The 16942-nt window shown below is 33.3% G+C and overlaps 2 protein-coding genes across 3 annotated transcripts; both read left to right on the top strand.

The window, feature by feature from the left end:
- Positions 1–2312: 2312 nt before the first annotated feature.
- LOC106101046 (peroxidase-like) lies at positions 2313–8635 on the top strand. Of its 2 annotated transcripts, none has more exons than XM_013280149.1 (12): positions 2313–2436; positions 4102–4241; positions 4306–4470; positions 4741–4928; positions 5287–5491; positions 5702–5899; positions 5972–6116; positions 6437–6593; positions 6871–7038; positions 7411–7609; positions 8236–8341; positions 8431–8635. In XM_013280149.1, exons 3-12 carry the CDS (start codon positions 4380–4382, stop codon positions 8567–8569), a joined length of 1596 nt encoding a protein of 531 aa, XP_013135603.1. In that variant the 5' UTR covers positions 2313–2436; positions 4102–4241; positions 4306–4379; the 3' UTR covers positions 8570–8635. The 2 variants fall into 2 exon arrangements, with proteins under 2 accessions (XP_013135603.1, XP_013135595.1); XM_013280141.1 differs by lacking the exon at positions 2313–2436 and adding an exon at positions 2902–3110.
- Positions 8636–9368: 733 nt separating this feature from the next.
- Positions 9369–16095, top strand: LOC106100920 (peroxidase-like). The gene is made up of 12 exons (XM_013279988.1): positions 9369–9549; positions 9779–9918; positions 10028–10192; positions 10531–10718; positions 11121–11325; positions 11743–11940; positions 12258–12402; positions 13054–13210; positions 13824–13991; positions 14306–14504; positions 14990–15095; positions 15942–16095. The coding sequence occupies exons 1-12, from the start codon at positions 9389–9391 to the stop codon at positions 16063–16065; spliced, it is 1956 nt and encodes a 651-aa protein (XP_013135442.1). The 5' UTR covers positions 9369–9388; the 3' UTR covers positions 16066–16095.
- The last annotated feature ends 847 nt before the right edge of the window (positions 16096–16942 follow it).

The following is a 16942-nucleotide window of genomic DNA, read 5'->3' on the forward strand; positions in this document are numbered from 1 at the left end:
TGATTCATATCATAGTGCGATAGAGTCTACAATTGTGTGCGAAATGATTATAAAACGGGCTGTCTCATTACGTGCCAGTTAACGTTAAGCGTTCGGTCTTTGTTCAAGTAGATGCGAACCGTGTATATAATTAGCGTATCTAGCATATGCAGAGATTAATTGAGTGTCCGTAGCAGTGTGGTCATATTTAACAAGGAGTGGTCTACGTTGCCTCCCCGATGGTACTATTCAGCATTAATGGAGTCACAATTCATGGTCACACGACAGTAAAAGATAAACACGACTTTTGAACGTTAGTGTACTTACTGTTTATAGGTTGTAGGAGGTAGACGACTAAAAATTGGACTGGACTTGGATTAAGATTGATTAAACTATACCACAACTGTTGTGCGATTTTCGATTGTTTCGCAACCAATTGTTTGTTGCACAACTAAACTAGTGTGCTCACCTTTATATAAGCTGATGGGAATCAAAGCAGACTTAAAAGTTTTGCGATAGTTTAGTCAGAGGTTAGAGTTTTCTAAAATAGCGACAAGTGTACTTATTAGATGCGCACTGTTGGTAACAGATTCGCGGCTTGTCTGTTAACCCCATTGGTACACCAGGCATCTGTTTCTAATGATGGCACGCGTCGACGACGGATTTGTTTGAAATTTTTGTTTTATAAATGATTTCTTACGCGAAAGCAGTTAATTTTCGAAACTATGACTCAGAATATTATGGTAATTATTATTTTGACCTTTTGGTTCTTCAGTTAGCTTTAAAAAGCATTTTGCCTTGTACCTTTATTGGTAAGTAACTAATAATTTAATATTTTGTTACGTATAGAAGACGTTGCTATGTTAATAACATGCAAATGAGTACATAGAAATGAAACAAAAGATTTCGTGATTCCTTACTTTCGCAAGTCTTTTTTTTTCCTTAAAACGAACATTTAAAATATCCTATTTTAAAAAAAATGCGGTTATGGTAAAGGTGAGTATGTAACTGTTTGTAAATTGTTACGACAGTGAAAATCTGTCGTAACAATGTTGTAAGGAATGAAAAAATATAAGTTCTGCTCGGTGCGCTTTATCAGCGACTCCCAGCAAGCTCTGTCCGGGACGCCTGTCAAAAGCACAACCTCAGTTCTTACGCTAGCTGTCACGTTTCGTTTTACAAGCCTTTTTATTTACGTCGAGTTTTATTTCTACTGAGTTGTTGTTATTCGATTTTAAATTTCAAAATAGTGAATCCTTACATACGTTTTGATATTATCATTTTCAAAGAAAAGCGTTATTTATGGCCGGTCTCCCAGTTACGTTTAACCGTTAATTAGTGTTTGTGGTTCGAAAATTTAATGAAATAAGTTTCCGAACTACTTAACTCGTGTTTTACGTTAAAACATAGATATCACTAGGTAATGATAAAACAAATGATAACTTCAGAAACCTAGCAATAATAATCAAGTAAAATACCTATAAAACGATCAGAGCTGTTCGGATACATCAATCTTAAACAGTAAAAAATAAATAAGCTTACATAATATTTACTAATAATATTTACTCTAAATTGCAAAACCAAGGTTAAATTATTTCTTAAAAAGAGTTTTTTGTATTACCTTTTAGCAATCGTGAAAGAGATTTAGTTACAAGTTTTTTGACTTTTAATTTGAATCGAGTTAAAAACGACAATCAGCATATACTATTATTATTTTTGTTGTCTAATGCATGTATTAAGGTCCAGGTCATAGAGTCAATTCCCATCGGACTGTTACAATTAATTTATTGTCGCTTCGAACTGTTTCAAAGCTGTCACCACTTGATTCATTTTGGACAAATTGTTACAGTCATATTAAAGTGTTTGTATCGATTAATCAAATTGGGACATAAACTATTAAAGTTAGTAAAGTACGCATATTTGTATAAGTACTTATTTTGTTTTATTATTAAGTAAGAAATTATTAAGTAACCGCCTATATTTCCACATACTAATTGAATGTTAAGCAATTTTGATAACAGATGGCGCTGCCAACAGTTGTAAATATATTTACATTCATTTAAAAATAAAGCATATTTAGAATAAATATTGTAATGTTTTATAAGGAATATATTTGTAAAACTGTAATTTTTCAAGTTGCAAAAATATTCTGGATGAATATTTAATATGGTACTGGCAGTCAAGAAAGCCAAAATTTGAAGTAAAGAACAGCAAAGTTTTTAGGCGCGAATGAGATGTGAAGCAAGCACAAGCAAAGTAATAACATTTTATTTTAACGATGTAGTTTACCAATTATTATAAATAGTGTGTGTGATTATTGGCAAATTAAGATTTTATGAAACTAGTAGAAGTTTACATTTATACGTGGTCCAAAAGGTTTGGATTTAAAAAGCAATGATATTTATCAAACAGTACCATCTTACAAGAGCAGCACCATACGAATTATATCACAAGAAGGTAACAAATTACATTCAAATAGATTTTGGATTTTTTAATTTAACTAACGCAATAGAAAACATAATCAGGCGTATAGTTACAATTTTTCGCGCCATAATATTGGCGTCCTGGTCCCGGTCAGACGCGAGGCGACACGGGCACGGCGGGTGAAGAAGGGGGAAAAGGCGGAGGAGCAGGGGCGACGCGCCACGCGTGTGTGACGTCATCGGCGCGATCGCACCGTTTTGTGAATACCTAGTAATTTACAAATTATCGTTGCTGGTTACAGCTTTTAACTAAAATTAAACAAATTTTAATTCTTATTTCTTTTAAATTAATAAAAGTCGTGTCTATAAAAAATATCTACTTGAAATACGTTAGTATTTGCGATTTTGCATATTATATAACCTTTTATAAAAACAAAACTCATAAGAATATATAAATATTCTGAGTTTCACGTGTTAGTCGCATTTTGACTTAGAAATACATAAGTGAACAACGAGAAGGTTCTATTCGAAGCGTGAATTACTAATGACTTCTTAAAATAATTACAACTTCAAAAAAATGTTGCATTTTGTTTGTTTACTTATAATTAGTGGATATGTTAATGGACTTTCTTTGTATTATGACTCGTATACTGGAACACCTGTTAGTGTAGACGAAGTCAAAAAACATGATAAGAAGAACACTACATTGTAAGTTAATAAATTATTTGTATAATAATTTTATTCCTCTTTCCAATTACATTTTTTTCCTAAAGAAGGGATGGAAAACAGAAGTGGATTTGACGGTGGATAGGACACGTGGGTAGGGGAATTATCTCCTTTCTGTATGTCCCTTTTTTGTCGATCAAAGTAGGCAACGCAGGTGGATATGCATGTAGGCAATAGTCGCTTCCATATTTTAGTGAAATGCAGTGGCCGCTTGTCACCTTATATTGTTAAAACATGTTTTCTTTAGTTAATATTATACCATATTTTAATTATATCCATACATTACCATTTACAGATGCTCCTCATATTTCCCGTCTTTCATACGTCATTCATCTAATCGTCATCATTTGTAATTTTTTTAAAACCATATGTTAACCTTACTTTGTTAGTTGACCTCTATATTTGAGTGGATGAAATTACCATTTTTAAATTTACATTTCTGATTTTAGATACTTTTTTATTCAGTTTTTCTTAAAACTATTGTGTTCGCGCAAAAGTGTCCTAGCGCGTTTTATTTGTATTAACATGTTTTAACTCAGATTCGAAATCTAAGGTAACAAAACAGATGTCTAATTTGCTTAGTTTATGGTTTTATCGGAGATACTACCTCTTCCTGTGCGGCTTCATAAAATTTTAAAATACTTATTTTATTATAAAATACTCATTTTATTTTTAACATTTGTGAAATGTTCAGTTGCACCTTGCCAACTTTGCTTCCTTGATGATGGCTGCTTGTAGTTTATGGTACCTTTCCCACATAAGAATTTTTTCCAATTCATTTACCCCCTTAATTTAATAACATAAAAATATATAGCCTAAAGCGTATCGTAAGTGTAGTTATCAAAGAAAAAAATATTAAAAAGCACACTGTGATTGCTGACATCTTTTGCCACAAAGTAGTGCGTGTTTACGCTTTATTATATTAGTATAGATTTGTTGGTGCTTTGCTTTAATTAGTTGTTTATATTTTTAGTTGGTGTATAAACGAAATCGAGCCATGCGTGGCTGAGGAATGGAGGCGTGTGGATGGTTCCTGTAACAACCTACGCGAACCCGCTAGAGGCGCAACCCACACTCCTACATATAGAATACTTCCGCCTGTATATGCTAAAAGTAAGATTAACCACCCTTTAAAGTTTTTGATAAGACTAGAATATTTATCAATTTGTTTTTTCAGATTTCGACAAAAGAGAAGCGAAGTCCGGGCGCTCCTTGCCTTTGGAGAGATTCCTACGGACGACTTTAGTTCCTATGGGCAAATTAACCGATCAAACATTTACGACGCTTTCCACGAATTTTCTTGTATTTATGACGTCAGATGTCCTATCTTTACATGATACAGGTAAATTTAGTACACATATGGTTCGGAACAACCAATATTAAATTATTTTTTTTCATTTATTAGTTTTCGACCGCGACTCCGTCCGCGTGGAATTTAAAAAAAAATCAAAAGTATCCTATGTGCTCTCCCAGACTATTCTTCATATTTATGCCAAATTTCATTAGATCTAATCAGCCGTTCAGGTTACAAATTCTAACAAACACTTTCGTATTTATAATATTAGTAAGAAGTGAGATTACCCTTAGTTTTATGGGTAACATTTGATTTCAGTTAAATATATCGCATGGAAACCTTACTGTTGTCTTCCAAAAGGAAAAACTGACAGAGCATGTGTACCGAATATGATACCCGACGATGATCCTGTTCATAGGTTTTCTGACATCAGATGTCTGAATATGACGAGACCTGAAAGTTTCCAATCGATCGGTTGTACTAAAAATGATACTGTTCCTGAACGGGTGAGTTATGTCAATAAAAAAATTCCGGTGAATTCTATTGACATACTTGAAAAAAAAAACAGTGTATTTTCAAATATCCATCCACTTCTTACATTTTCTATGATAAAACAACAACATGTGAACTAAAAACAAAGGACCTTCGATAAAAAAATAATGGAACAACACTTTTGACTAAACAATCGCAAAACAGTTGTGCGATTGTCGCTTGTTTTGTAACCAATTCAACTGTTTAGTTGTACAACTGAAAATCGAGTAGTGCACCTCCATATAAGCTCATAGGAATCAAAGCGCGACTAAACAGTTGTGCGATAGTTCAGTCAAAGTGCGCACGCACTTAATAATCTAATTCATATTACAGATATTAACTGGTACACCGTCGTTTGATCTGTCAACAGTTTACGGTAACAGTAGGAAACCTTTGTTAGAAAAAGGTCGATTGTATCAAAAAGGTCTGTTGAAATACGAAGTAGATAACGGCCGAGTCTGGCCTCCGACTATTAAAACTGGATTGGATGTTTGTTTGTCAAATCAATTGCCAGAAGAAAAACGATGTCATGATATTCGTAAGTCAATTTGAAGACTCTTTACTTTAAAAAACTAGATTCTAGCATTTTATTGAGGAACTCACCAGAAGCGGGAGGTACTCAATTCGTCTGTAGGTATTATTTTCTTATGTGTGTTTCTGTAATCTCCTTTTTATCCGAGAGATAGTTGCAGGTGAGATACGTTTCTGTTTAATTTTTTCATTTAGATTTCAACTGATGTATTTTTAGCTGAAAAGGGAGCTAACAGCTTAGCTGGGATCAACTTGGTGACGATCTGGTTGTGGAGACAACATAATTTGATCGCTACAGCTCTGTCTAAAATCAACCCATGTTGGGATGACCACAAACTATTTTATACAGCTCGAGATATTAACATTGCTATAGTTATGCAAATATTCTACTATGAATTATTGCCAGCATTATTTGGTTAGTAAATTTCATTAAAGATTATCTCATTTTAGTATATGTTTTGTATATATTTTCCAATTTTGTAAATAGGATATGAAAATATGCTTAGAGATGGAGTTATATCCAGCACGTCAGGGTTTAGGGACTTCTACGATAATAAACTTGTACCTCAAATATCACTGGAGTTTCCGTTTGTTTTGCGATGGTTCCACACTACGCAGGAAGGGGATATGAAGTAAGTATTATCTATTATTTCATAATAGATTTCGCCCGCAACTCCGGCCGCGTGGAATTAAAAAAAAACAAAAGTGAGTAGTCTATGTGTTCTTCCAGACTATCTGCCGTTTAGACTACAAACTCTAACAAACATCCATCTATCTAAACTTTCGTATTTGTAATATTACTTTAAAGTTGTGATGTTACAACATTTTAAATGATTCATGTTTTTACATTTTTTGTAGAAGATATAGGGATTTAGGTACAGTTCTGATTACTTCTGAACTTCAAAATTCTAGTATTCTTAAATAATTGGCTTTCTAAATATATTTTTTTCAGGTTATTCGATACTGAAGGTCATTATTTAAGAAAAGTTCCGATAGTTAACTTCACTATTAGAACTGGATTCTTCGGCGTAGAAGATAACATGGATTTCGTGACGCAAGGAAACTTTAGACAGGGCAGTGCTAAATTCGATTATGTCGTGGATCCTGATGTACGATTTCATCCTGATTTCATCTTTAAAATATTTTTAAACTAGTTGTTGCTAGCGACTTCGCGTGAAATTAAAAAGTAATAAAAACGTCGCCTATGTTGCTCATTGAAAACGCAGCTTTCTAATAGTGAAATATTTTTTGACATCGACCTAGTAGTTTTTGAGTTATTTCAATTCAGACAAAAATACAAATTTTTCCTCTTTATAATATTACTATAGAAGATATACTCCTATTTAAGTATTTGTTCAAATGATTATGAAAATGATTTTGTTTCAGATTGTAAACATTGGTTTAGGTAATCATCAGCGATCTGCGGATTTACTGACAAGCGATTTGGCAAAGAACCGATTATTCGGGTTGCAGCCTTACATCAAATATAGGGAATACTGTTTTAAGCAGTCTTTCAAAACTTTCGACGATCTAAAACAAACTATTGATCCAGAAGTAAACATTTTTCTCACTATTAAGATCTTGAACTACTAGCTGTTGCTCGCGACTTAGTCCGCCTTAAATTAGAAATATTTCTCACAGATAAATTACCTTCCTAACGGTGAAAGAATTATTTCAAAATATACAAAAATACAAATTTTTGTTCTTTATAATATTAGTATAGACTAAATTTTGCTCGCGACTTCGTCCACGTTAAAACTAAAAATAATAGCCCGTCTCACTGATAACGTAGATTTTTAATGGTGTAAGCAATTGAAATCGGACTAGTTTTTGAGTTATTCCAATCCATAAAAAAAATCTCTTTATAATATTTGTATAGATTCACAATAATAAGAACAAGATATCTACATCCTTCTGTGTTTTCAGCGAGTAGAGTTACTAAGAGATGTATACGAAAATATAGAAGACATAGACCTTCTAGCTGGTATCTGGTTAGAGCGGCCACTCTCGGGTGGCCGTGTGCCGCCCACTCTATACTGTATTTTAGTCGAACAGCTTCTAAGAGTCATGAGGTCAGACCGACATTGGTATGAAAGACCGAATAGACCAAATGCTTTTACATATGGTAAGATTTTCACTTGCTACGGTTGTTGAAGTTTCCACTTAATTTGTCATTACATAGCGGTTTTTTCTGCTTATAATAAAAGATGGCAAACGAGCAAGCGGCCACCTGAATCCACCGAAATGGAAATGGACCGTTGCCCATAAACATCCGCAATTGCAGATGCGTTGCCTACACTTCATTGACGGAAAAGACACACATAAAGAAGATATTTTCCCTTGCTATGCGTCTCCTCCACCGTCAAATCCATTTTTCCTTTCCATCCTTTCCTCTTAAGAAAAGGGTGGAAAGGGAAAGGAACTTAAATTAGGCCTCCGGCACCACACTCGTCAGACTGTACGCGGAATTGCCTCCACTTCACGTCTGTTTTCTATGTGGTCATGGAATACCTGGGGGCAAACCGGCCCTACCGTGCGAAGATGTTAAAGCGGCCTTAACATTGTTAAATGTTATTAGCGTTAGATTGAATGTATCAACGGAATAAAACTCAAGTTAAGTAGTACAGAAACGCATTTCATGAATTTATCGAACCAAAATCACTAACGAATGGTTAAATGGAAACGGTCAATTAATCTCTAGTTCTAAGATAAGAAGTAATGCATGTATGAAGGTAATAAAATTACATTCAGAACAACTGTTGGAGATAAGAAAGGCGTCAGCAGCGCGGTTGCTTTGTGACGTCGGAGACAAAGTGACGGAGATACAAAAACGCGCTTTCTACAGGATTAGTCGCAAGTACGTATTAAAACTATTCACTATAGTTATTAAGCAATGTAAACAGACAAAATATTACAAAAGGTGACAATATTTTTATTAATTTCCAGTAATCCGATGTGCAGTTGCAAAGAAATTGACTTTGTTAATCTCTGGGCATGGAAGGACCAAACTTGCGGAACCACGGAGCCGGTATTTGACAGATTATATGACCCAGCATATCTATTTCAAACAGAGTTTTTGAAATAAAAGCAAAAACGATATAACCAGGTTTAAATGTAAGCGAAAGAACATAAGTTTTTTTAATAAAGAACCATTAAAAATAATTGCTTATTATTTGCATTTTGTGACCTATTTAATGTTTTACTCGACTATAGAATTACATATACGAATATTTCCAGTATTGTGAGTTATTCGCAATGTTTTGTCGTCAAACGGTTTTTGAAAAATACCGTTAGGAAACAGCATAAATATTATGTAAATTTATTTAGTGTCGTTGATTAGGGTGTCAATTAAAAAAAGATCTGTATTTCGATGTTGAAATTTGATATGTAGATGTTTTATTAACAATTCTATGGAATATTTGTTTATGTTTGTTATTAAGGTTCTTTGTAAAATCATTTTATCCAAGAAGCTAATGGCGACATTCAAGTGATATTTTTATTCGATAGATTATGCTTTTTTGGATATCAATATAAAGATAAAAAATCTGCAAAAGACAATTTGAAATCTAAAGAAGTAATAAAATAAGATCCAAAATTAAACCATTCCGTTTTAACATACAATTTTAATAATTTCGTTCAAGTTTATTAGACAGAAAATTGCAGTCACGGGCACACATACACTGCGTAATGAAAAGCAATGTCTTTTTGTTTTCTAATTAAGTACGGAATCCTTTGACATATATCTATTTATTATCACCTCTCTCGTTTCGCATATCTTAAAGCTGTATTTTCTGGTCGATTTTTTAATTAAATACAAACCTGTTTACAGTCTCGAGATTACCCTTTATATTTGCAAAACCAACGACATTCATGTTCGAGTTCTTTTAGTGTCCACACTCTTTACATGAATGCATCTCCAATGCGTTCCTTTGATAAAATGTATTTACTAGCTCTGGCTTTGCTGTTTGTGTGTGTTAATTCAACATTTCTAGTTTACGATTCCTATACAGGAACACCGATATCACAGGAGGAACTTAAACGTCATGACAAGAGAAATACTACATTGTAAGTACTGACATAATTAATAGGAAAATACAATCATATTGACTTCCAATATGTTGAATCTCCGTATTGACGTCTCCTACATATTCATATTTAAGAATTAACGATTGTTATGAGGAATTATCAAAGATTTTTAATAGCAAAGTACATTAACTAAATCATTTTGCAGTTTAATTAAATGAAGTTCCCGTTATATATTTTAAAAATTAAGCCTTTATGCATTTGTTTTTAGTTGGTGTACGAGTCAATTTTTCTCTTGCAACCCTTACGAAGGCAGAAGACCTGATGGTTCCTGTAATAATTTACGTTACCCCACCAGGGGAATGAGTCACACGCCACCAGTTAGATTACTGCCCCCAGTTTTTGATAAAGGTAATTATGTCCTCAACCTTTCTCATTGTCCATTTTTTTGCTTCCTGAATTGCAGCTGAACATTTCATAGGAGCTTCCGACGGTTTTTTTAGTAAATATTTTCTTTTAGATTATAATCCCAGATTGTCCAAATCTGGGACTAACTTACCGCTTGCGAGATATTTAAGGAAGAGACTTTTACTGGAAGGATATGTACCTGATCAAAAATTTACTCAATTGACAGCGCATTTTCTATTGCTGTTGAACGGAGATGTTTTGTCTTTCCACGATACAGGTAAGTGGTTATTATTCTTTATGATTTACTATTTGATTAGTAAGTGTTTAGAACGTCATTTTCTAAATCTTATATGCTGTTTAAACACTCTTTATTTAAATCTTACTAATGTTCTAAATGCGAAAGTTTAGATGAATGGATGGATGGATGTAGCTTAGTGTTTGTAGCCTAAACCGCTGAACGGATCTCGATGAAATTTGACACAAATGTAGAGGATAGTCTGAAAGAACACATAGGCTACTTACTTTTGTTATTTTTTAATTAATAGTGGACGAAGCTAATAAGTCAACAACCTTTAAAAATACAAATATTAATTGCTTTAAAATTTAATATTTCAGTAAAGTACGTTTTGTGGACACCTCATTGTTGTAGTGAAAAAGGTAAAACGGATTACGCTTGCGTGCCTAACAAAATACCCGACAATGACCCCGTCCATCGCTTCTCTAACATCAGATGTCTAAACATGACGAGACCTGAGAGTTTTCAATCTGTTGGTTGTGTCAACAATAAAACGAACCCGGAAAGAGTAAGTTAGCTTGATATATTATTCAGTATATTGCGTTGAAAATGTATATAAAGTTTTTTCAGCCAAAAGTATCAAAAAACATGTTTTAAGATATATTTCAAAACGGTTTTGTTAAACCGTTATTATGTTTCGGTCTGACTTGACCACATACTTTAAATTCTTTAGTCACTTTATTAATTTGTGTTCGATTAAAATTTATGACAGCATTTTTTGATTCCAAAAAACCGTTGCCAGGACTTTATTAGGTCATTGACCTAACCTGTTTTCAGTCGTAAATAAACATAAAATATCAATTCCGCAGGCGAAGTCTTCACCATATCTCAGTTTACAACGATATTTGTTTTGTCTAGTAATTTTTTACCAATTATTTTAATTTTTTTTTTATGTTTTTTTAACTTTAAGATATTAAGTTCGACACCAACTTTCGATGTGTCCGCCTTGTACGGGAATTCAATGCAAAAGTTATTAACGAAAGGGAGAAAATTTGAGGGTGGCTTGTTGAAGTACGAAGTGGAGAATGGAAAAATATGGCCACCGAGTGTGAAGGGGCCAGTCAACATCTGCTTATTGAACCAAAAACCTTACGAAACCAGATGCCATGACACACGTAAGTATTTATAATATTTTATATTATGAATTTTAAATTAAATGTTATACGAGCTGTTTCTGTTTTGAATTACAAAAAAAAAATCTTTTTTACATTTTTAATTGCAAATGTCAAAATTCAAATGCACAAATGCCAACGAAGAACTTTGACATTGGATAACAATTACCGTTACCATAACAACCTTGTTTCTTTGTTAACGGTCTCTTTCCCATATGAAGGTTTTTACCAATTACATACCCCCTAAGTTTAATAGCGGGAAATATTTAGTCTAAAGCGTGTCGTAAGTGTAGAGCTTTTCATTATAGAGATAAATATTCAAAAATATGCTGTGATTGCTGACATCTTACGTCACGAAGTAGTGTATTTACGCTTCATTATATTAGTCTAGATATAATTAAAAAAATTATTAATTTCTAGCGGAAGAGGGTGCTAACAGTGTGGCTGGGGTGAATCTGTCAGTTGTTTGGTTCTGGAGGCTACATAATTTTATAGCCTCAGCTCTGGGGCGCATCAACCCCTGCTGGGACGACGACAGACTGTTCTATACTACGAGAGATATTGTTATTGCTATACAAATGCAGATATTCTTGTATGAATTATTACCCGCATTTATTGGTACGTATGAAAAACACGCAATTGAATTTTTACAAGAGCTTTTATAATAAACTTATCGATTTAGGATTTTAATTTAATTATAACAAAATTAGTTTACAAAAAAATCAAACAAAACGGAACCCACCTGCAGGCAATATCTTTCGGATAAAAAAAGAATTATCAAAATCGGTCCACTAGCGGCGGAGTTATGCCGTAACACACATAAAAAAACTAAAAAAAACATACAGACGAATTGACTACCTCCTTCTTTTAAGAAGTCGGTCAATAATTATCACGTTCTATTATAAGTAATACTTATGTATGAAAACATCTAATAGGTAAAGAAAACTTATTAAAGGCGGGTGTTATTTCTCCTCATCCGGGACATCGAGATTCATACAATGAGAATTTAGTTCCACAAATTTCTATCGAGTACATGACAGTACTGCGCTGGTTGCATACAATACAATCTGGAACTGTGAAGTAAGTACTACTAAAAACTTGTAAAACCATTCAAGTATCATCTTATATATGAAAAAAAAATGAAATATAGACTAGGCATAGTGAACAAAATTTTTCACCGGTAATATCTCTGACAGGTAACATCAGTTGTTAAGTTTAGGGCCACGTCGTGTCCTTGTATTGCTATTTAACAAAATTATAATAAGTTCCATCTTTTGTATAAAATAAACTAAAGCGTCGCAAAGTAAAATATATTTTTTTTATATTTTCTAATGATACCTTTTGACAATTACTTTTAATACAATTAATTATATTAACTCTAGCTTTCGCCCGCGAGTCCTTTCGCGTGGAATTAAAAAAAAACAATATTGCCAAGTAGCCTATGTGTTCTTTTAGACTATCCTCTACATCTATGCTAAATTTCATCGAAATCCATTCAGCCCTTTAGGCTACAAACTCTAACAAACATCCATCCATCTAAACTATCGCATTTATAATGTTAGCATGAAATATGATGTGGTTTCGATGCTGTCAAAATATATCATTAGTGATGATTTTACAAGAAATGTCTCAAGCAAAGTGTTAACAATATCTACTCTATATTTTTTAATCTCTGGGCAAAAGTAACGTATTTAAAAAGATTAATTCTTTTAAGTTATAACATTCTTTCAGAATGTACGACCCTCAAGGTTACTATTTAAAACAGATACCCATAGCCAACCTGACACTAAGGACAGGTTACTATGCGGTCGATAACAACATAGATTACATGACGCAAGGCGCTTTTAGACAGGCTTCTGGAAAATTCGATCACGCGATTGATCCAGAAGTAAGTGATTTTTTTCTTTTAGCTAACGTCAATTTTAATTTAAGCCCCGATAACCTAATTGGGTTACGGATTAACGATTTTGTGGTCGAGGGTTCGAATCCCGGCATACGACTGTTGTGAACCATATCCTAGCGCAGGTCAAGCTTAGTTGGAATGGTAAAAGGAAATATTACTAAATTAACAAAAATCTGCTAATCTTTTTCCTAAAAAACATGCAATCCATTTGGGAATCTAACTCGGTTCTGTAGATTACTAGTCCGGTCCCCAACCATTGAACACTAACGTTTTTATATGATTTTTCACTTAACTAATTTATATTAAAAGTGGGCGCACACATTTGACTAAACTATCGCACAACCATTGTGCGATTGTTTTGCAGCAAATTCAACTGTTTAGTTGCACAAATAAACATCGAGTAGTATTACCTCCATATAAGCTCTTCGGAATTAAAGCGAGATTAAGCAGTTGTGCGATATTTTAGTCAAAATGCGCTCTCTTAAAAGACGATAAAAACAATACATTTATCACGTATAGCATGTTTAAAGATACAGTTAAAAGCTTATTTAAAGTTGCTTTAACTTATGAAAAAGGATTTTTATGTTATTTATTTCAGTTAGGTGAAAGTGCTCTAGGTCCTCATCAGAGAGCATCAGATACTTTAACTAATGATTTGTCGAAGAACCGCTACTTCGGGCTGCAGCCGTATGTTAAATATTTAGAACTTTGCAGAAGAAGATCGTTCAAAAAATTTGAAGATTTACTACATGTTATGGACCCTGAAGTTTGTATACCCTATTTCCTTAATGTTATAATTCCCTAATAATGGAAAGAAAGAAGACTGCACACTTACATAACAACTGAAGATTTAAGCCTATTAACCTAGAAACAAACACAAATTGTAATAAGTTAACTTTTACTCGCGAATCCGTCCGTGTCGAATTAAAAAAAACTAAAGTGAGTAGCCTATGTGTTCTTCCAGACTACTATATCTATGCCAAATTTCATTAAGATCCATTCAGCATTTTAGGCTACAAACTCTAACAAACATCCATCTAAACGTTCGAATTTATTCAATTAGTAAGATTTACTGTACAGAGAGTAGAAATGCTTCAAGAAGTATACGAACATCTAGAAGATGTAGACTTTCAAGCGGGACTTTGGCTGGAGAACTTCGTAGAAGGAGGACACGTCCCTGCGACCTTCTACTGCGTTGTGGTGGAACAGCTGCTGCGGTCTATGGCTTCTGATAGACATTGGTACGAGAGACCGAACAGACCTAATGCGTTTACATTACGTAAGTATTAAAACTATCGATTTTCAACTCATAAAAGGTTACACACAAATACTCTAGCACAAAAAATAACAATAAAAAAACAAACAAAATACACCTAAATCAAGAGAAAGTATCCTTCTCACACAGGGGTCCTACCACAGGAGGCAGAATTCCACAAAATTTTGTACTTTAGTGCAACTATAAAGTTTTATATTTACTAATTTTTGTATGAGTGGAATTAAAAAAAAAACAAAAGTAAGTAGCCTATGTGTTCTTCCAGGCTATGCTCTACATAGATGACAAATCACCGAGATCCGTTGAACAGTTTAGTCAACTATAGAACTATTCCATCTAAATTTTTGCGATATACTCGTAATTTAACTAGATTTTGCCCGCGACTTAGCCCGCGTGGAGTTAAAATAAGTAGCCTATGTGTTCTTCCAGAGTAACTTTTCGCATTTATAATATTAGAATTATTAAGAAAAAGATTTATTTGTATTTATCAGCACAACTTCAAGAAATCCGTAAGATAAGTATAGCGCGGGTGCTGTGCGATGTCGGCGACAGCGTCACTCGTATCCAGCGACAGGCTTTCCTCAGAATCTCACCTAGGTAACAATTATTTATTATAATAATTATAGTCTTATTTTCTTTTTCTTACGAATTAATTGCTTTTTTTATTATATTTAAAGATATTCAAAAAATATATAGTGGAAACTTAGTTGACTTTTCACTCTAAAATATTTCACATGATCCTCAAAACCACATGCTAATTTAATAATTATATTTAAACTAGCTGTTCCCGTGCGGCTTCATCCGCATGAAATCATGGAAATTTTGTTTTATTGTTTACATTTGTAAAATTATCAATACCAAATGTCAAAATGACATGACGTGACAAACCTTGGCAATCTTGCTTCCTTGATGTTGGCAGCAATTTATGGTCTCTTTCCCACATTAGGATTTTTATCCAAAACATTTATTCCCTAAGTTTAATGGCGTGAAAATGTATAGCCTAAAGTGTGACGTAAGTGTAGGGCTTTTTATTAAAAAAGAATTATTCAAAAATATGCTGTGATTGCTGACATCTTAGGCAACAAAGAAGTGTGTGTTTACGCTTTATTATAATAGTATAGATGAATTGCCAACAGGTATTACTAAATCATATTTAAATATTCATGTTTTATCTTGTTCCACTGTTTAGTTTATTTTAAAACAAAAGATGGAGTTTGTTATAATTTTGTATAATGTTCATAACATAATATGTGGTGTCACTAAATTTGACAACTAACGAAGTACCTTTTAAAGAAGTTACCGGTGAGAAATTGTTGTTCTATCTAGATTATATATTTCTTAAATGTCTTTGATTATACTTAAAGATTGATGGGAATTTTTTTTTCTAAAACAAAGGAACGATAGTTTTTTTTTAAATAATTGTAATATTTGCTCTTGTTACAGTAACCCTCTTTGTGGCTGCAATGAGATCGAGGGTATTGACTTTTGGGCTTGGGAAGATAGCTCTTGCAGCAACGACGGATCTTACCACGGCCCCGATTACAAAGTTAAAACGCAAAAAATGTAAACCTTTATTAATTAAAAAATAAGTTATAATGTATCGTGTATCATTTACCTAAAAACCATGATTCTAATACATTATTACGCATACGTACACCTTTGACAAAACTATTGTACAACTGTTTACCCCCGCTTTGATTTGACTCGATTTCAAGTTCTGTAAATAAACAATTCAATTGGCTACGAAACAATCGACAATCGCACGACGGTTGTGCGATAATTTAGTCAAAGGTATGTACACTTTTAACTCGTTTACTGAAGAAATAAAATAAGGTTTCTGACTTGTATTTTTTAAAAAGTTTATTTAATGAGATATGCCCATAGAGAGTTGTAATTGGATCGTAAATTCATTGTAAAGTTAACGCGAGCTGGATCTCCTGGCGTGTGAAATTGGAACAGAATTCATTAAAACTCTGCTTAGAAATTAATCTCGCGAACATCTCTATATAATGTAGCCGGAGCCTATTGTAGAAAGTTTAAATGGTTGAAATTAATTCGCGCGTATTATCAAAGAATTTGTGAAAACACGTACTTATTTAAAATTTCCGATTTTAATAAAGTAAATTTTATATTGTTTGATAGTTTAAATGCTCTTTTAAAGGCAGTACTTAATGATAAGCATTTATTTGCTGTCAGTATCAGTAGAATGTCAATGGATATAATCAAAGGGTTTTAACGCGTCGCAATTGGAAAATACTTGCGTTTTTCCATTCAATAATATTCATATTTGCGTGTCCTCTGTGCCTCCGCTTTTATGGTGTCGACGGGAAAAACCCCTGCATTGACATCCAGATAATCCTGGCGTCATTGCGCAATATTCGTCTTTTGGCCAAGTTTAATATTCGGTTTTATCCCTTCAGCAATCAAAGTCTGCAGACTTGGCC

The sequence above is a fragment of the Papilio polytes genome, unplaced genomic scaffold, assembly GCF_000836215.1.
Source record: "Papilio polytes unplaced genomic scaffold, Ppol_1.0 DF824303.1, whole genome shotgun sequence".
Classification (NCBI taxonomy): Eukaryota; Metazoa; Arthropoda; class Insecta; order Lepidoptera; family Papilionidae; genus Papilio; species Papilio polytes.

Coding starts and splice junctions, on each gene's coding strand:
- LOC106101046 (XM_013280141.1), top strand. CDS start 2,980: ATGTTGCATTTTGTTTGTTTACTTATAATTAGTGGATATGTTAATGGA. Junction 7,039..7,410: donor AACAAACTATTGATCCAGAA/GTAAACATTTTT, acceptor CTGTGTTTTCAG/CGAGTAGAGTTACTAAGAGA. Junction 7,610..8,235: donor ACCAAATGCTTTTACATATG/GTAAGATTTTCA, acceptor AATTACATTCAG/AACAACTGTTGGAGATAAGA.
- LOC106100920 (XM_013279988.1), top strand. CDS start 9,389: ATGAATGCATCTCCAATGCGTTCCTTTGATAAAATGTATTTACTAGCT. Junction 11,941..12,257: donor ATTATTACCCGCATTTATTG/GTACGTATGAAA, acceptor AACATCTAATAG/GTAAAGAAAACTTATTAAAG. Junction 12,403..13,053: donor ATACAATCTGGAACTGTGAA/GTAAGTACTACT, acceptor ACATTCTTTCAG/AATGTACGACCCTCAAGGTT.